This window comes from Mytilus edulis, chromosome 1 (assembly GCF_963676685.1).
Source record: "Mytilus edulis chromosome 1, xbMytEdul2.2, whole genome shotgun sequence".
Classification (NCBI taxonomy): Eukaryota; Metazoa; Mollusca; class Bivalvia; order Mytilida; family Mytilidae; genus Mytilus; species Mytilus edulis.
This window is the reverse complement of record NC_092344.1, coordinates 88,342,245-88,363,613: the sequence shown is the minus strand read 5'-3', so window position 1 is coordinate 88,363,613 and position 21,369 is coordinate 88,342,245. Positions and strand designations below refer to the sequence as shown.

At 31.1% G+C, this 21,369-nt stretch overlaps 1 protein-coding gene across 2 annotated transcripts in view; it reads left to right on the top strand.

The window, feature by feature from the left end:
• LOC139493937 (RING1 and YY1-binding protein B-like) overlaps window positions 1–17,403 on the top strand; it is a 36,750-nt gene extending 19,347 nt beyond the window's left edge. The window contains exons 3-5 of one of the 2 annotated variants that reach the window (XR_011657103.1): window positions 4,850–5,395; window positions 13,635–14,643; window positions 14,683–17,403. Coding sequence is in view for 1 of the 2 variants with exons in the window: in XM_071282112.1 (XP_071138213.1) it covers window positions 4,850–5,395; window positions 13,635–13,854 (766 nt within the window). In the remaining variant the exon portion in view is untranslated. Of the gene's footprint in view, window positions 1–4,849; window positions 5,396–13,634 lie in introns of both variants that reach the window. The other variant, XM_071282112.1, reaches the window with a different exon arrangement.
• Window positions 17,404–21,369: the final 3,966 nt, after the last annotated feature.

The window sequence follows — 21,369 nt, the reverse complement described above, 5'->3', positions numbered from 1 at the left end:
TGCAAGATAGCATCATGGTAGAAAATATAGCACCAGGGTACCATTGTGCTTAAGGCACTGGGGAGAACACTCTTATATTTCATGTATTTAGTAAAATGGAAAAAAAAAACGAAACTTAAATTGTTTCTTTTAAGTTGCAAGGTTTATGCCTTTGGCTTTGATGCAACAATTCAGCTGTAAATTCTATATTCATTTTTTTTTAAATCCTGTAATGAAGGATAACATTTAACATACATGTAATGAACTTATACTTTCTTAACAGATTTTTGACAGCAATAAAATTCAAAGTTTCATCCTACAGATAAGATTATGTAATTAAATTTTACTGTTCACAATGAAAACTTCACTGTTTGGGGGATACTGAAATAAGTGTGGGTATTTAGAATTATAGTATGTATACTTAATTGGGTGATTTTTTTTGGAAAAAAAGAGGTATGATACTTTAACAAGTGATTTTCATGTCATTATCCCAGATTCAGTACAAGGTCATCACCTGACTTGACTGTTCATCCTATAAATATACATGTTGGTTTTGATAATTTAAGCAACATACATATACATGAACAAAAAGTCCCTTGATCATACTAATAAAGTATTATATATATTTAAGGCTACAATAAAATTAAATTACTTAGTTTGAGTCTAGTAAGTTATTTGTGCTACTTTAATACTATACATAGGTGATTATTAAAGAAAGACAACTCTTAAAGCTTACTTTCAACATTTCTTGAAAAAAATTCTACTTGAATCAGCATGACCAGCAGGCCATTCATTAGGAGGCAATACCCGGTACTTTTACCCTCCTATGCTATTGACAAGTACCGCCTAAATGTAGGAATTTTTATATAAGATATTCATGGAATAAATTGAAAAGTACCACCTAGAAACGTGGAAAGTACCAGTCAACATGAAAGATAATGAAACCCCTAGACCAGTAATTCCCATGACTGCTTAAACTTTTTAAAAATTGCTTGTTTCTTAAAAAAATTCAATGGCGCTTAATTCAAAGTCTTGAATTCTTGAATTGGTGTTCTTTAATTTGCTGAATTTAACTGTGTATTAAGAGTTTTAACTTTGGGCCCCATTTTCAAATTGGTTTGCAGGAAGGTCCAAAGCCAAAGGGTCCAAAATGATATTTTGTTTAATTTTTTATCAGAAATATTATATGTTGTTCTTTGAATATGATATATCAATTGTGTATTTAGATTTTAGATTTTTTTGGTCTGCTTATCAAATTGGTCCACATTGAGGTCCCCAATTAACTTTCGTCTTCTTTTTTTCTATTAATAGATTTTTTTTACAAATATTTAGTTCGCTAATTAGCTTTTCTAATTTTCATTCAGTTTGAGACATTAAAACCCCTAAAACTCAGTTTTGATGTTGTGCATGTACTGTTCAGTGTTTATATGTTAATTGTCTTTTGTACACATTATGACATACACATGTACATGTAACTCAAGTGTAATCATGGTAATTAGGACTAAGTCTTTCAGATATGTACATGTTGTTGAACACCTGTCAAAAAAAAAGAAGGATAACAAAAAATATCGACCTCCATGGAAAAATATCAACCTCAAATGGGAAAGTCTATGAAATGGTAAAATAACAAGCTCATAAACACATCAACCTCATGATCATCATAAATTCTGACTTGGTATAGGAATTTTATTACGTAGAAAATAGGAAATTGAATTATTTCTTGCATGAAGTGGATATTCCTTTGTATTTCTCAGTACATGTATTTACTTTATACAATGATTTATATCCACCCCATATCAGTTATTTTTCATTTGAATAGAGAAAAATATAAATTTATATTATTGTTTTTACAAGCTATAATTTCTTACCATTTTTTGGAAGATAAAAGTAATGGAATTGCTCAAATGTTAAGTGCAAGAGTACTATACCATGGCATGTGTACTAAAACTATTGACCTGTAAAAAATAATAATTATGGCATTATGTTTCTACAGTTGTCTAGATTTATTGCCAAAGACTGAGCTAACCTTTGGTTTATACTGTACAGTTTCTGTACCTATGTTACATGTCATGAGGGAGTGCAGATTTTGAATGAATAAAAAATACCCATTGACTGTAAAATATTATAATAGTTTATGTTTATATTAAAGTTGATACTTATTACTGGTAAGTTATGCTGATACTTCAAGGGGGAGAAAGGAGTGATGTTTGAATGGACATCTTACGGGTTATTTAATTAATGATAGGGTGAATATACCATCAATTTATTTATAAGGTAGTATAATACTAAACAGAAATAAAAACCGGAAACCTTATTTAAATAAGTATACATAATCAGTGGCTTGTAAATGTGCCATCAAGGGTACTTAAATAACAAGGTAAGGAAGTGGTGAAGATAATTTGTATGGTGGTAAAGTTTGTTTTACCTTTATAATCACCTCCTATACCCTCTGTGGTTACACTGAGGTTTCTCTTGTGGTAATTGATAGTTCGCCGAGTGGAACTCACTCATGGGTGATACAGTCCCGTGCCAGACAACATGTTCAGGTACATGTATGTGTATGTGTAATTTAATAATAAACTACTTTCAGGACATGACTTGTGTCAGTGTATGTTAATTGTGTTGTTAAAAGCAAAAGGTTCTCTTTATAACACCCACAACAATTTTTGTTTGTTGGGTGGTATATAGGAATCACTGTTTCCCTGGGGTGGTTTGTCCATGCGATCTTTCTTTTGTCTGTCTATCCTGTTACTTGTCCAGAATTGTTTAAATGGGTATTACCTCCCAGTTTTGCAACTTTTTAAAGGGGTCTTAAACCATTAAATTAATTTATGGTCAAGTTATTAAAATGGGATTTGCACTTATTTTAGAAAAAATTGCATGTTTACAATTTTGGCTCATTGAATATGTTGATACTAGAAAAAAAAGGTGTTCATTTATGTAGAAAGATCATGAAATCAGGGAAAAAACACCAAGATTGACACATGTACAAAATGTATATATATATATTCATGTTGAAAAAAATCAATCAATCTAATTAAAAGACTTTACCCAAGCCATGAAAAAGTATTGAGGCATTTTCTGACCTCTATAAACTTATGAATTTCAGGTGTTGTAAATTGAATTGTTTTACATCAACAAAAAGAAGTGTTTAACGACCTTGACTGGCTATAAAGCCCTCGCACGGTCGGTTATATTGTTTTACATTTGTCATTTCTAGGCCTTTTATAGCTGACTATGAGGTATGGGTTTTGCTCATTTTTGGAGGCTATATGTTGACCTATAGTTGTTAATTTCTGTGTCATTTAATCTTTATTTGAGAGCTGTCTCATTGGCAGGCATACCACATCTTTTTTTTCAACTTTTTATGCCAGGGGCAATATAGGACCATGGAAGCATTATACTCATTGTAGGGATGAGGTGCTGATATAATATACACAAATATCGTATGGATAGATGTACAATAAAATATTAATTATAAATCCAAATTATTGATTACATAATCAATGATTGGTAAATATTTTTTTGTTGTTTGATTGGCTAACAGTTAAAACTAAGTCAATTTGACATTGTCATCAAAGAGCATTCTTTCGAGAGTCAACAGTTTGTAATCATGTTGATCTTTATGTTTGTGGTTTGACTTTTGTCAAATTTTTTATGTCATTCTTTATTTTGGCTCATTAACTTCAGAAAAAATACAACTTTTGAATTTTCCAGGCCATAAATAAATGAATTAGCATACAACCAAAAACAGACTTTATCCAACTCATGTTTATTATAGTCATAGTTCATAGGTTAAATCTACAAACATCATGGCAAATTTGAGGTGAAGAGATATTCATGCACAATATTAGTACAGGAACCAATTTTCTGTTTAATTATTAACATCCAACTCAAGTTTCATATATTGCATGCCAAAAAAAAAATTGCTGTAAGTGCTTGTTTGGACTCTTTATTGTGAGAAGCAAAATTGTTATATATAATTTATATTTATAAAGATTATTGCTTTCGTGTTAATATTTGAAAAGTATAAAAATTAATTCTCCATAAATTTTATTAGGCCCCCGCCTTTAGGCGGGTCGCCCTATAGTGATCAGTCTGTCCGTCCGAATCTAGAGAACCTTTATGATTTCATACTTTATACTTTACATGTTTATTAACCACCACCAGAGGGCGTGTCATGATGTATGTACAACTTCCTAGGTCAAAGGCGGGTCGCCCTATAGTGATCAGTCTGTCCGTTCGTCCGTCCGTCCGTAACACTTTAACTTTGTGTCCGCTCCATATCTAGAGAACCATTATGATTTCATACTTTATACGTGAAAGGTCAAGGTAAAAAAACTTTGGTTTCAGTTGACAACCCTGTGTCCTGTGGTGAAGATCGTGTCCGCTCTATATCTTGAGAACCGTTATGATTTCAAAGTTTATACTTGACATGTATATGAACCAACACCAGAGGGTGTGTCATAATTTATGAACGACTGCCTAGGGCAAAGTTAAAGGTCAAAAACTTTGGTTTCTGTTGACAACCCCATGTCCTATGGTAAAGATCGTGTCCGCTCTATATCTTGAAAACCGTTATCATTTCAAAGTTTATACTTGAACTTCCTAGGTCAAAGGTCAAGGTCAAAAACTTTGATTTCAGTTGACAAACCCATGTCCTATGGTAAAGATACAATTTTTTAATGCGCATTATTCACAGTGGGGCCCACAGAGATGGCTCCCATCTCAATGATATCTAGTTTAGTTTAACTTTTATATCATGATATGTATATATGATTTAAGAATATGACTTCCATATGTACATACATATATAAACAGAAGGTTAAAAGTAGTAAATAATTTGTTTTGGATTTGTTTTATTTTTTAGAAAACCTCGTTTAAATTCACAACTTGTGGCCCAGCAGGCAGCCCAGCAGTTTGTTCCAGTAGCTGCCCCACCCTGTAAGAGAGAAAGAAGTTCTACAGGATTAGAGTTCAACAGTGATTTTGAATTCAGTGACAATAGTAATCAAGGATTAAACTCTCATTTTTTTGAAGATCCAATAAGTAATGACAACAGTTTAGATCACTCTCTTGATATACCTGAAGTACAACTGCCTGAAAGTCTCAAGCAAGAAAAACAACTCCCTGAAATTGTCAAACGGGAGAAGGAAAAACAACTCCATGAAAATGTCAAACGGGAAAAGGAAAAACAAATACCTGAAAAAGTTAAAAGAGAAAAAGAAAAACAACTCCCTGAAAACATAAAACAAGAGAAGGAAAAGCAGCTTCCAGAAATTTTAAAACAGGGAAAACCTGAAAAACAAATTCTGCCAGAAAATATCAAGCATGAAAAAAAAGAAAAACCTGAAAAACACAATCTTAAACATGAAAAGCATGCTAAGCCAGAGAAAAAGCCAAAGAAAGTTAACAGGTTTGTTTATTTTAATACCAAGTATCATCACCAAGTCTATCAACTATTCTTTCTGGCCAAAATAAAATATGGGCATAGGCGGATCCAGGGGGGGGGGATTTCAGGCCCCCCTTTTGTAAGAAAAATTTATTGATCATATAGGGAATCGCTGAAGGGTGACTGGAGTGCCCCCAGCACCCCCCCCCTCCCCCCTAGGTCTGTCAGTGGGTCCCCCTTACAAAAAGTTCTTGGTCCGCCACTGATCAGTATGTTTTTATAGCTACCTTCCAATAACACAGATAGTATGCTATATTTCATCTCCAAACGTAGAAGTCTTATTTTTCTAGCTTATAAGACATTTAGGAAAAATAGTTTGTGTCTTTGAGATGTCTGAATCTATTTTCCACTGACTTATTGAATAGAATCAGATAAGGTAGTGGCGAAAATAAAGTCAAGGTTCCGTTTTGCATGACAATATTAAGAGAATTACTAGTGAATGCATATGTTGACCTTTGTTTTTTCTCTGATTTTGATAACAAGAAAAAATTATTTAATTTAATATAAAATTTCAAATCTTCCTTCTATATTCTTCTTGGCAGGAGGATGCAGGAAAGTGGCAAACAATTTGTGTATATGCCTCTAAACTGGTTCATAGAACTACACAAACGTCTGTTAGATAAATGTTAGTTTTAGGTAGTAACAAAGTGCATTCCAGAAGGTATACTGGTACGACCTCTTTAAGTTGTAAAATCTGTAAAAGTTTTTGATATTATAAGGTTCACATAATTGTACGTCTCATATTTTAGAGAGATAAAACATAGGTATAGCTTGAATGAAAAGAAATGAAATCAGTTAGTAATGAATCACATTTCATTTTGTGACCTTGACATAAGAGAAATTGAGGTCACAATATAATTTTTTAAAGGACACAGTCTTTGTCATGATATATATTTAATCAAAAATGATTTACCATTTGATTGAAAATACAGGAAATCGTATACATCAAGTATTGACATTTAAATAGTGTAACAAAAACATCTCCAATAAAAATTGTCTAAGATTTGTCTCTAAAATGTTAAAGTACATCAAGGCTAACTTCCTTGAGTTTCTCCTCGAAGATTGGACCAGGAAAAGAATTAAAATTAGTCATTATGTGATTAACACAATTTAATCAAACCATGATCCTGCATGTTTCATGGCCAATCTTAACATGAATCATTTTCACCTAAAAACAGAAGAAATGTGTTATTTTACATGGTACAGGGACCAGAAACAGCTCATTTACATGTTTGTTACTCCATGTTCTACAAATGTTATATGTTAATTGCATGTTAAAAAAAGAAGGGGAAATTTATATGTGATGCATTCATTTAATTTTGGTTAAAATAAATTACAATTCACAGAGAAAATGAAAATTAGTAATGAAATTATTATCACCCACAAAAATATTTAAATAATGTATGTAATGATTTCAGGATAACAATGTTTATCATGTTATACTGTAAATTCGTTTTTTTATGTTGAATTATGCAACTTGGTGAGGATTGCAATGATAAAAACTTAACATTTTGATATCAAATACAAATAGCTGTACTACATTTGTACTATATGTATACAAATTTTACTGAAATCACAATGATAAATGAATGCAATATATTTGTGAATGTTCAGTTACCAGGTTACATGTATCTATGAAAATATGATCATTGAAAATTCCTGAAAAAAAGCAATTTCTGATTCTAGCCTACTTCTAATCAGTCTAGTTCCATATCAATTATGTAAGTTAAGGTAATAGCATATAAAGTTTGACAAACATTTCATGTATATAATTTGGCAGATGGACAGGTTTTTACAAGTTAAAATTAGGAAGTGTATAAACATGATAAAAGAAGGTTTTTCTATTGCAATAAATGTGTCAATCTTTGTCTATCATGTCTATAAATTTATTAATTTAAGTTTGAGAATTGGCAATTAAAAATTTCTCTTTTGTGACTGAGAAATCGTAGTGATTTATAATTCTATTAAAGGAAGGATGAAGCAGCTTTTTATCACCAATGGTCAGTTTTGACCATAGCTGAGTCAAAAAGAGAATGCAGAGGTTTTCAGCTTTAGGTTTTGAGATACCTCATTGAAATCATGTAATACCCACCGAATTCCAACGTTACCAAGCTACTTAAAAAAATGTAGTATTTTATGGTTATTGACTAGAATAAATTGAAAGGCATCATAGGTTAAATATTAAAACCAGAAAATTACATTAAAAATGAATATGTAATAAATTATTTTGCAAATTAAGGTGTAATTCTATTGTTTTATTGCTGACCTTAAATAGACATTTACATTTTTCAGTAATGTAATTGTTACTAATCATTAATTTTATTGAAATCAATATGTTTGTCTAGTTGTTTTTTGGGGTTTATTTTTGTTGTTGTTTTTTGCTTGATTTTTATTTCCTGTACTTAAAATAAGAAAAAAATAGTCTAGTTGATAGATGAGTTATTGTTGAAATTTTCCACCATGACTAGGTTAAAGCAGATTAGGCTGAAACCAACAGTTAAGACTTTAGGTAGAAGATTTCAATAATTTTCAGGTAAAAAATGTTGATGAACTGTAGGCTTCACAAAATTTATTTTTTTTATTGATAAGGACATATTCAGAAATATTGACTTAAAACAATGTACAATGTAAATAACAATAAGAACATTTTATCTTTGTTACAAACAGGACAATTTTGTCAAACTTTTCATGTAGTCACAAACTCACAACTATCATTCCGTCTATGAAATCAGATAAATAGCTTATTGTCGAGCCTGCAACTTTTGTTGCAGAAAGCTCGACATAGGGACAGTGATCCGGCGGCGGCTACGGCGGCGGCAGCGGTGTTAGCTAACTTCTTAAAAGCTTTATATTTTAGAAGGTGGAAGACCTGGATGCTTCATACTTTGTATATAGATACCTCATGTTACGAAGTTTCCGTCAGTCACATGTCCAATGTCCTTGACCTCATTTTCATGGTTCAGTGACCACTTGAAAAAAAAGTTTAAGATTTTTTGTAATGTTGAATTCTCTCTTATTATAAGTAATAGGATAACTATATTTGAAAGGTCCTCATGTCTGTCAGACAGTTTTCACTTGACCTCGACCTCATTTCATGGATCAGTGAACAAGGTTAAGTTTTGGTGGTCAAGTCCATATCTCAGAAACAACAAGCAATAGGGCTAGTATATTCAGTTTATGGAAGGACTGTAAGGTGTACATGTCCAACTGGCAGGTGTCATCTGACCTTGACCTCATTTTCATGGTTCAGTGGTTATAGTTAAATTTTTGTGTTTTGGTCTGTTTTTCTCATACTATATGCAATAGGTCTACTATATTTGTTGTATGGAATGATTGTAAGGTGTACCTATCTAGCGGGCAGATGTCATGTGACCTTGACCTCATTTTCATGGTTCAGTGGTCAAAGTTAAGTTTTTGAGTTTTGGTCTTTTTATCTAATACTATATGCCATAGGTCATCTATATTTGGTGTATGGAAATATTTTATGATCTTTATGTCAGTCGCGCAGGTTTTATTTGACCGTGACCTCATTTTTACGGTTCATTGCACAGTGTTAAGTTTCTGTGTTTTGGTCTATTTTTCTTAAACTATAACTTATAAGTAATAGGTCAACTATATATGTTGTATAGAAGCATTGTTAGCTGTACATGTCTGCCTGGCATGGTTCATCTGACCTTGACCTCATTTTCAAGGTTCATTGGTCTTTGTTTAGTTATCTTGGTTAATGTTAAGTTTATGTGACAGTTGTATTAAAGCTTAGCTTTATACTTAGGACTATCAACATAATATCAATGATTAGTATAGAAGGCGAGACATTTCAGTGTGTGCACTCTTGTTCTTATTTCTGCGTGAGGTTAACTTTATACTCCGAAGTTTCTAGTAGTGAATATATGCATTTTCTGCTGCATATTTTACCTTTAATTTCAGATTATGAATTTATTCTCATTTTATTCTTTTCGATTAACAATGATTAAAAAGAACAACACCAAATGACTTCTATAAACAAATTCAATTAAAAATGTAGAGTACAAAATGTTTTTATAGTTTGACATGATACTACTTCTCAAATGTCAATGAATACTGAAGTTAGACAATCTACTGTATTATTTCTGTCAGAGCCTATTTCAACATTATTTGCACCTGTAATCAGCATATATTTTGAAAGTTACATGTGCATAATGATAATAGAGATGCATATGATATTCGGTATTGTATTAATCATAACCTGCATTTGAGCATGTAGGTACTATTGGACACCTGTATGGTTAGAACATTGTTAACATAATTGATTGAGTCATTTGTGTTCACTATTTGTATGTTGCTGTTAAACAATTGATGTATATTTATGTAACTTTTGACAAACATATTGACATTGTCACCACAGTTCACTGCTTGATGGTTGTTTTTTATGTATTATAATTGTATTGCTAAATAGGACATCTGGAAATTAGAATAATTTAACTTAGTTTGTAAAGTGACTCTTGATCTTTTGAGGCAGAGATTGGTGTGATGTGGTAAGAGGGCATAGTACATTTTACAATATTCTAAAGCAGTGGTCATTTTCAAGTTAAATATGAAATTTTAACTATACTACAAAATTTATTTTATTAGGCATCTATAAGAAACTGAAAAGGATCAATAAAACCTTGAGTTTCGAATTTTCAGCTTTTGCTTTGTAAAAAAAAGTATTATGTCCCTGCTGTAGCGGAGGGGGTGTTAATTATATATTAGTGTTACCCTTGTTCATTGTAATTGTCCCAAAAAATAGTTTCCTTTCTCTTTCTTTAGTTTGCCTCAACCAAATGTTATAAAACATAATGCTTATAACCTCAAAACACAGGTCAAGCTCCAAATGGGATGGTGTCACTTTTACCATTCATATGTTATGCCCTTTATAAACATAAAAAATGCTGATTTTAGGTTTCCGTTTTACTAATTTTAGTTTGCCTTAACCAAATGTTATGAAACTTATACACAATGCTTTTAATTACAAAGTGTATTAACAACCTGAATCCTGTATCAGTGTGTGGAAGTTGACTCATTTATAGTGTGTGTTGGGGGGGGGGGGGTATCTGTGACCTACACAGGCATTCTCCATTTGTTTTTATTTCTGTTGATTATTGTCTAATTTCGGACTAAAAAATAGGGTTTTCAAAATTATTACTTGTGAATGGTAAATTATGAAAGATCCTTATAAGCAAACATGACATGTATTCTCTATGGGACAGGGTTGTTGAATTCTTGCTCAAGAAAATTTGTCCCATGTAGGAAATGTTGCAAACTTAAAGGTATTTTAGTATTTAATATCTGAATGGCCCTAGGTGTCTTCATTCTTTTTATGCCCCATTTATGGGCATTATGTTTTCTGGTCTGTGCGTCCATTCCTTCATTCATTCATCCGATAATAAACATAAACCTTCACACAGTACAAATAAAGATCATATTTTCAGCAGGCTATAAGATTATTTGTCAAGATATCAATCTGTTCTTGTGGAAATGGTTTACTTAATTCAGTATGTAAAATATACCTAAAAATAGCCAACACATGCATTTGTATTAATCCTTATAGTTTTAATTTTAACAATTAGTAATGATCAGCTGTGAAAACTAGTTCATGATTGACAAATTCACATTGAGACAGTGCACAAAAAAATAGAATTAATGAATAAAACTGCACAGGAAAGCATGCATCAAATTCCCTTAACAATGAATGAATCAGTATGATAGACAAAAATTATAACAAAAACGCTGATGCCCATTTATCAATGGTTAGAGATTTATCATGTTTTGCTTATAATTAAATAACTAGGCAGGTAAAACGAAATAAATAAACCAAATAAAGAAAAAAAAATAGATACTTAGTCATATTTTATCAATATATTTTCCTTATAATTAGATATAATATATATATAAGTTAACGATTATAACACTACTGATAGAAAGGGGAAAATGTGTTGATAGTGACACCTGTTAGATTTGACGGAACACATTAATATCATTTATGTTATGAAGCATCATGATCACAAATGTCAACCATTCTATTTGATTTATACTACTTCATTTATGATTTGAAATTTTATTACATTTTAAACACATGAGCAACAATCGTCGTTAACAGAGTTGTCATTATAGCTGCAAACCTTCCATACATATTCACCAGTAGCAGAATCTTTTGATCTTGGGTTAAAAGTAGAGATTGAAATTGCTTGGGTGGCCTGCTTCTTGGTGTTCTAATAGGGAGTCAGATCTCTGTATAAGTTAGATATAATCTCCTTTATTAAAAGAAGGTAAAGATTTATGCTAAAAAATATGATATTATAATTAAATTTGTAGACATTAAGAAGTTATTGATATAGTTGTGTTTCACCATTAAAGAACTGCTTTTATGGAAAGAGAAAAAAAACCTCTATGGTCTTGTTTTTAAAAGAAAACTAATAAAATAAAGGAATGACAAAGGCAATTTCTAAACCTTAATAGACCTACAAGCTATTACAGTGGTGTGTAGAAAGTATAATAAACCTACAAGCTGTTATAGTGTTGTGTAGAAAGATATATGAAATAGTTTTAGATCTTGAAGTGACGGCATGAGCATGGAACATTGTATTTTTAGAGTGAGAAAAAGATGTAACAAAAAATTCTAACATCCAAAACTGATATATTAATATTTCACCATTATAGAAACTGTGTTTATGGAAAGAGAAAAAGCTCTATGGTCTTGCTTTGAAAAGAAAACTATTATATGAAATAAAGGACTAACAAAGGCTATTTCTAGACTTAAATAGACCTACAAGCTTTTTAGTGTTGTGCAGAAAGATATATAAAATAGTTTTAGTTCTTTGTAGTGATTGAATGAACACAGAAAGTTGTAACTTATGAGTGAGAAAAGTTCTGTTAAAAAAAACTAACATCCAAAACTTTCACGAACAAGGAGTATATTTTAACTTTTTGTGTTCTTCTGTTTGTCACTACTATTATTTTGTCTGTCTTGACATTTTAAAATGGACATCACTTAGATTAGTTCATCTTTTTACTGTAGGAAGATATAGTGATCCCACATTCTCAGGTTGTCATCAGCAGTTGGGTTTAGCCTGTGGTTATAATTTACATGATTAACACAAAATATGGCATCAACAGCAAAAGATGTTTTTTTTTTTAAATCTTTCTACATTGTACTATTTTAAAAATACTCAGGTCTTTTTTTTTGCAGTTTACATAAAATTACAGTCTGTGGTTAACCCTTTATTTTACTAAAATAAATTTTTGTTATACCTAGCTCTTAAGGAGGGCTATGATTGAAGGAAATTGCAAAGTCATTATATTAGGTAGTCACAAAACCAAGATCTAATGATCAATAGATTAATAATCATCAAAGGTGTTAATTGGGCATAAACATGTCACTTAAAGAAAATGGTTACATAAAAAAATGCTACTACAATGTATGTTAATAACCTTGAATTGTATAATTAATTCCTATGAAATAAAAAGCAAGCCCAATATGAATTTTTTTCTCTATAAGAACTATGAGGAGATAAAATGATCTTTTAATAATTGCATATCATCACTAAAGTCTTTCCATTGATTAAAATTATTTCTTCATGACAATTAAATGAATAAATTTTGTACACTTTATGTTTGTAAAGATTAAATGGTTATCATCCTAAAATTGTATACTTTTATATAGTTCATAGTGTGTTTGCTGATATTCATTGTATTCTGTCCATATCTTAATGTGGACAATAGTTGTTATATATTGTTGGACATTTAGGAGATGACTGTATTGTATTTTTAGCTTCTATAGCATCAATTGGTGAGTTGATGGTCACAAATTAAGTTGACTGGCAACAAGTCAGCAGAGCCAGAAAATGGGTAGTTGCGACTATCAAATCACCAATTGATGCGGTCTGAGCTTAGAATATAATTTTGTTATCTCCATCTTAATGAAACTGACAGAAATAAAATAAAATCATACAATTAAAACTGTAGTGTGTTGTCTGCGCTTGCATGTAGCAAGCACAGACAATGCTTGTGAATCGATGCCATAAAAATGAGGTTATCCAATCAAAATGAGTGATTATGATAATAATAATTATTGGCAATTGTAAAGTCTATACTATATATTCAAGGCTTGTTGTTAGGTAAAATTGTAATGAAATCCTCGATCATTTTTTTTTAGTGACTGTTTTATCTTTTTTTGTCTTTTCAGAATACCAAAGGTGAAGAAGGCAGATAAACAAGAAAGATCTGAAGAGAAAATCTCTGTTACAGTGAATAATGTTACAGTAATAATTACAGACTATGTTCCTAAAAAAGTGAAGAAAAGGACTTCCATAGAAACAAATCATGTGGATAATAGTGACAATTCTTCCACGTCAGGGGGAAGTCACTGTCATACAGAGGATCTTGTAACAGAAAATCATCAATGATCATAATTGTGTATTTTGAATGTATTATATATATTGCTATGAAATTGATGATCAGTGTCTGAAATCTACCCATGTAAAGACTATTTCTATCAAAATATGCCATGAAACATTACTTAAGTCTGTTAATAAAACTTGATAAATACAAATCAATCAAATTAGACCTATGTTTAAAGCTCATAACTGTGGTAAAATAGGCCTTTGCAAAATGTTAAATTTCCTTCAAGTGAAACCCATCTGTCAAATACAGCTTTTATTTATAGCACAAGTAAAAAGCCTAGGTGGACAGAGCTCCTGTCTATCAAATTTGGTATTTGTTACTGTGTCTGTAGATAAATTAGGCTATTCTTTTTTGGTATCTTTTGGTCTACAGCTGCTTACATGTTCAAGTTATACACACTTGGCTTTTAAAGGTTTGGGTTGGATCATTTCAGATGAAAGCAAGTACAGACAAGTGCTTCGAATACACTCAATTCATATTTTTATTTTCCTTATTATGGTTGTCTATATAATAGCTGGCATAAAAAAAAAATGTAGAATGTGTCATTTAAAAAAAAAATGACATCCTAATACTGCTAGCTTGTACTTCATAGGTCTTATTTTGTCCTATGTCTTGTAAATGTCAGTATTCTTTGTATTGCCAGACTTGCACTTATTTTTCTCACTTTATTAATCCCCAAATTTAATTATTATTTAAAACTGTTACTCATTTGACATGTTTGATGTTACTCATTTGATTCCATGCATAATATGTGTAGATAAGTGACAATGATTTATTATAATATTTGGAAGGTAATAAAATGACCTTTGATTTATTATAATATTTGGAAGGTAATAAAATGACCTTTTCATAATAAAAAAAATGTAAATATACACATTACACATTATTATACAATTCCAAAACAATTCTTTCGACATTCTTCTATCATATTTATCTAGTGCATACATGTGCCTTTGAATAAATAATAATTGGGACAGTCCCACAACATTCAGGCAATTATATGTGAAAAGTAAGCTTCATTTTTAAATGACCTTGAACATGTAACTGAAACTGACATATATTTACTATATATGTATACATATTGTTGAAAAATGTCAAACATTCGGTGATTGATGGTAATACAATGAAAACAATTTGCAGAATTATTATTAATTAATTGTCAATAGTCTGATTTAGAAATCTATTTTTGAAGGCATACACCCCTCTTTTTTTGTAATACATAATCTATATTACAACCTTGTAGCAATTGTTTTATTTGTTTGATTGAGACAAAATATTGCTGACTGAGATTTAGATCTTTTACTGTGAATACACAGCCTGAGACCACTATCAAAGTGGATTTGGAGTAGTCAAGTTATGTTTACATTATTTGTGACTTAATTGGTCAAGGTACCAAGGTCTTTTATTAGTTGCCAAAAAACGTAATTGATTGCAGACATATTGAGAACGGTTTAAGCATGCTATTATGCAAATGTGAAGTTGCAGAAGTGGATCAAGCAACTATTTACTATTCAAAAGATGGTGAATTACCTTAATACTATATGATATCGGAAAACATCTGGAGAAACATAATTTGGTCCTCCTCTTATTATAAGTGTTATTGATTTTAAGTTTATAGGGCTTGCTTGTTACTGAGTATTGAGGTGTAGAGTAAATATTGAGATTTGTTATGTATTTGATTGACAAGTTTATTTTGTAATTTTTGCTAATTTCAGGATACCAAACATGTCGGGGCCTTTTATAGCTGACAATGCGGTATGGGCTTTGCTCATTGTTGAAGGCCATACGGTAACCTATAGTTGTTGATGTCTGTCATTTCTGTCTCTTGTGGACAGTTGTCTCATTGGCAATCATACCACATCTTCTTTTTTATATGTAATATTTTTCTAGTGATTATTGTTGGTAGTTTAAAACATTAAGAGGTAAAAAATTTAAAAGTTGAAATGAAAGTATTAGGTGACAGCTGTCCATGTTCACTAGACAGGTGACTGCTAATGAAAAGAGTTAGATTAGAGAAAAAACATATAGGCCAACCTGAAAGTGGTTGTAAGAGGTAGGGACTGCTTTATCAAGGTGACTTTTAAGGCAGTTCTGACTGTATATGCAACTGATTTGTTTAAAAGAAAAATTTCCATTATTCTACATAATCTCTCAGATCCTCTAATATTCTCACAAAAACACATATATAACAGATAAAGTGTGGTTAAATAAGAAGGGAGATAAGATGTAGAACGATTGATTTCATAATCTTATTTAGAGGATGCACATGATTTTGAAAATATTATTTTTCAGAATTTAGAATAATTTACAGATTTGTTTCATTTATAAATCCAATGAAATTTTACATGTGCAGGTGGGACTACTAACAAAATTGCGTGCAAGTTTGTCATTCACATCAATAGAAACATTCCTCCAAATTGCTGAATATACGAATATTCAGTTAACATGGTTAAGAATATGTTATAGAATCATGCATTTTTTACATATAGATTATTTGTATCTGAAATTGGAAAGATTAGCTGTGAATCAGTGAGACATATATTTAATCATCTTATTTTACGTTTTAATTATATGTCGAACAAATCAATGATTGTATTGATATACGTATATATCATAGAGCCACAAACATAAGATATTAACTGTAAAAGAAAAAATATCTTAAGATATATATCGTAATTTTTGTATCATTAAAATATGTGTGATGCTATTTAAAATGTGATAAATATATAGTGGGTCTCATTGGGGTCTAAGCGTGACGCGGGATTGCCGATTTTTTGTAAGCGTGACAGGTGAAAGTCAAATTATTGTGTCGTGAAAACGGGAAATGAGGTCTAGCGGGATCCGGGAAATGACAAAAACATGAGAATTGCTTAGGTACATAGTGTAAGCGGGATACGAGAATCTGACAAAACAGTAAGCGGGATCCGGGATCAGAACCCCCCAATGAGTCCCCCTTTATACTGATTGCCAGGAGGTTATGTCTATCTGACAGGTTCCACCTGACCATGACCTTATTTTAATGGTTCACCTACCAATGTTAAGTTTCTTAGTTACATCTAATTTTCAGTTGGTCAATGATATTGTTGATAAAAATAATTGTAACCTGTTATAACATTATTTGGACACAGGCATCACAGAGGTCAACAGAATGAACTACATTTGGTTCATTTGTTTGAATATATCTATTTGTTTATTATAGAATATGTTAACTGGCAATATATTTATAGTATGAATGTTTATTTGTAAAACGGCTGATTGAGGATAAATTGTGATGATCTCGGTTATGATTGGTGCAAAAAAGTGTGGATGGATTAAAATATATATATCAATATAATGCATTGCAACAGTTAAAACAATCCTAACACACAAAATTAAAATGTAGTACAAATGTTTTATGGTTGTTCAGCATCTCAGCACACGCATTTAGATGTACACACTCAGTCATGTATGTTTTATTTACATCATCATATATTTAAGATATGAGTACTATGTCATTGCTACTGACTATGATTTTTAGTTCGGATATTGAAATAAAATGAAATGAAAATTGAGATATTACTTGTTTTATATCTTTTTATGTTCTGTTTTGTATTTATAAGAATACCCAAAATTGGTTTCAAGTATACTCAATGAATTTTATTTAAGAAACGTGTTGTGGGCACTTGAATTGTTTACCATATCTTTTGTTGCCACATCAAGGTTAGTGCCACTGTTGTTTGACAGAGACTGATTTAGGGAGCTTGTAGTGCTTTGATACTGGCATGCATTTGATACATTTGTCAGTAAATTTCAGGTTAATGCAATTTATATGACATTTTGCACACTTTCTGTTGTCCTTAAGCAAATATTGCAAGAAAGTTAAATTTACGGCTTCACAATCAAATGCTCATTTAGTGACTGAAGATTCTACTTTTGTGTACATTCTTATTACTGTATTATTGAACAGTTAAATATTTCAGAAGATAGTAAACATGTACCTCAGTCCTGAATATTGGACATGTGATTTTTTTTCTCTCACTTATTATGAGTGTTAATAAAGTAGTTCAATTATGATTGGTAAATATAATCATTGCAAGACCTTCATGTCTATCAATCAGAGTTTAACTGAGCTTTACCTCATTTCATGGATTTTGATCAAGGTTAAGTTTTGTAGGTAACTTCGTAGCACATACAATAAGCAATGAGTTTAAAGGAATTTGGTATATGAAATAATTGTATGGTACATGCATGTTGGTTTTGTAAGGTCCACATGGCATTGACCTCATCATGGAGAATTTCCACAAAAGGAAGGTTGGGATTGATTTTAGGAATTAAGGACCAAAAACGCATTTTTGTAGTTTCCTGGCAATAACATGTGTGTAAGTGTATGGATCTCTCTGAAATTGTACCACAAGGTTTCATATCACAAAGGGAAGGCTGTGATTCAGTTTGGTAGTAATTGCCCCAAAAGTTCAGGAATTATTGACAAAAGACTAGCATTTTTATACAACAGCAAAAATTGAAAAAAATTTGGTCGTATATTGGTATCACGTTAGCGTCGTAGTCTGCGTTGTTGTCGTCCTCGTCCGAATACTTTGTTTTCGCACTCTAACTTTAGTAAAAGTGAATAAAAATCTATGAAATTTTAACACAAGGTTTATGACCACAAAAGGAAGGTTGGGATTGATTTGGGGAGTTTTGGTCCCAACATTTTAGGAATTCGGGGCCAAAAAGGCCCAAATAAGCATTTTCTTGGTTTTCGCACAATAACTTTAGTATAAGTAAATAGAAACCAATGAAATTTAAACACAAGGTTTATGACCACAAAAGAAAGGTTGGTATTGATTTTGGAAGTTGAGGTCCCAACAGTTAAGGAATTAGGGGCCAACAAGGGGCCCAAATAAGCATTTTCTTGGTTTTCGCACCATATCTTTAGTATAAGTAAATAGAAATCTATGAAATTTAAATACAAGGTTTATGACCATAAAAGGAAGGTTGGGGTTTGAATTTGGGAGTTATGGTCCCAACAGTTTAGGAATAAGGGGCCCAAAGTGTCCAAAATTAAACTTTGTTTGATTTCATCAAAAATTGAACAATTGGGGTTCTTTGATATGCTGAATCTAACTGTGTATGTAGATTTTAAATTTTTGGTCCCTTTTTCAAATTGGTCTACATTAAAGTCCAAAGGGTCCAAAATTAAACTAAGTTTGATTTTAACAAAAATTGAATTCTTGGGCTTTTTTGATATGCTGAATCTAAACATGTACTTAGATTTTTGATTATGGGCCCAGTTTTCAAGTTGGTACAAATCAGGATCCAAAATTATTATAAGTATTGTGCATTAGCAAGAAATTTTCAATTGCACAGTATTCATTAATAGCAAGAAATTTACAATTGCACAGTATTGTGCAATAGCAAGAAATTTTCAATTGCTCAGTATTGCGCAATAGCAAGAAATCTTCAATTGCACAGTATTGTGCAATAGCAAATATTTTCAATTGCACAGTATTGCACAATAGCAAGAAATATCTAATTGCACAATATTTTGCAATAGCAAGAAATTTTCAATTGGAGTTATCTTTCTTTGTCCAGAATAGTAGTTTAATCAACTTAAATCATTGTTTTATACAATATACAATGTATATTCACTTTTACTGCCAACTGATAAATTAAAACAATCTTGACCATTCATTGATAACAAGCACTTTATTTTACATTTTAATATTGTTATGATGTATTTAAATGAGTAGTTATTGTTGCAAACTCCATTAGAAATTTGTGAATTGAGATCAGTTTTGGAAAAAGGGAAAGGGGGATGTGAAAAAGAATAGGAGGGGGAGGGGGTTAAATTTTTCTCATTTCAGGTTTCATAAATAAAAAGAAAATTTCTTCAAACATTTTTTTGAGAGGATTAATATTCAACAGCATAGTGAATTGCTCAAAGGCAAAAAAAATATTTTAAGTTCATTAAACCACATTCATTCTGTGTCAACTATTTAATCACAATCCAAATTAAGAGCTGAATCCAGCTTGAATGTTGTGTCCATACTTGCCCCAACCGTTCAGGGTTCAACCTCTGCGGTCGTATAAAGCTGCGCCCTGCGGAGCATCTGGTTCACGTTTCCAGATAATGTTCGGTGTGAGCCAAGGTTCTGTGATGAAGGCCGTACATTGACCTATAATGGTTTACTTTTATAAATTGTTATTTGGATGGAGAGTTGTCTAATTGGCACTCATAACATATCTTCCTATATCTAATAACTAACGTTCAAGTGAATATATCTCTAAAATTGTACACGGTTCCATACCAGAAAGGGAAGGCTGGGATTGAGTTTTGGGTAAGCACTTCAAAAGTATTTTATTTATCAATTGTTTCGGGGATTCATCATATTTTTTCTTCCCACAAAATTTGAAAAGTTTCAAGAAAGAATCTTCATTTACACAGCACTGCTTGCACAATAGCAAGAGAGATCTTCAATTGCACTATGTTGAGCAGTAGCAAGAAATTTTCAATTGAAAATAAATACAAATTTTTAACCAATTTCAATGGGATTTATTTTAAGTCTTTCTTTGTCCAGAATAGTAGTTTAAGTATTTTAAGTCTTTATTGTTTTTGGGGTTCTAACCTTGTATTGCTATTAAATGGGCCCATTTTTAAATTGGTCTATATTGAGGTCAAAAGTGTCCAAAATAAACTTTGTTTGATTCCATCAAAAATTAAATTATTTCGGCTGTATGAATTGCTACTTCTAATTGTGCATTTAGATTTTTATTTTTGGCCCTGTTCAAATGAGGCAATATTGAGGTTTGAAAGGTCCAAAATTAAATTTTGTTTCATTTCAACTATTTTTGATGTTATTTTTACTTGCTGAATCTAAACGATGTTGCTAGATTTTGGATAACAGACACATTCCATTCCCATTTCCATTCTCTTTTTTTTTTAAAACAACAATTAAATATGCTTTATTCTTCAAATTGCTTGTTACAACTTTACTTCATTGTCCAAGCTTCAATAAAGTATCCCTGTGAAATATTTTCTGAGTATCCAGGAAAATACACAGATTATAACAAAATATAAACATTTTTTTCCTTCAATTATATCAATCTTTTTAACTTTATGAAAAATACATTTCGAGATACTGTTTTGTTCTCATTCATAAACCTTCATAACTCCTTTATAAACATAGCATACAGATCTAAAAATTTCAGTGTTTGCTCGTATACATAGTACGACTTGTAAATAAAAAAAAACTATAATTGTCTAGAAATAATTAAAACCGTTATACCCTTGATCTGATATTTTGTATCCAAATACTATATGTTTTGCTAATATCTTGTTTTCAAAATTCATTTTTGCTATTCCATTCTCAATATTAGTAGGTAAATTAAATATCCCATTTCAAATTTTTCAAATCTTAAACCTTTGTGCAAGAAACCTTTATTTTGCTCCAAAAAAAAATGATCACAATAAAAAATTCAGCATTTCAGTGTTTCGTTGTTTTCCTATAATAGTTTATATTTGTTTTCCTCGTTTTAGT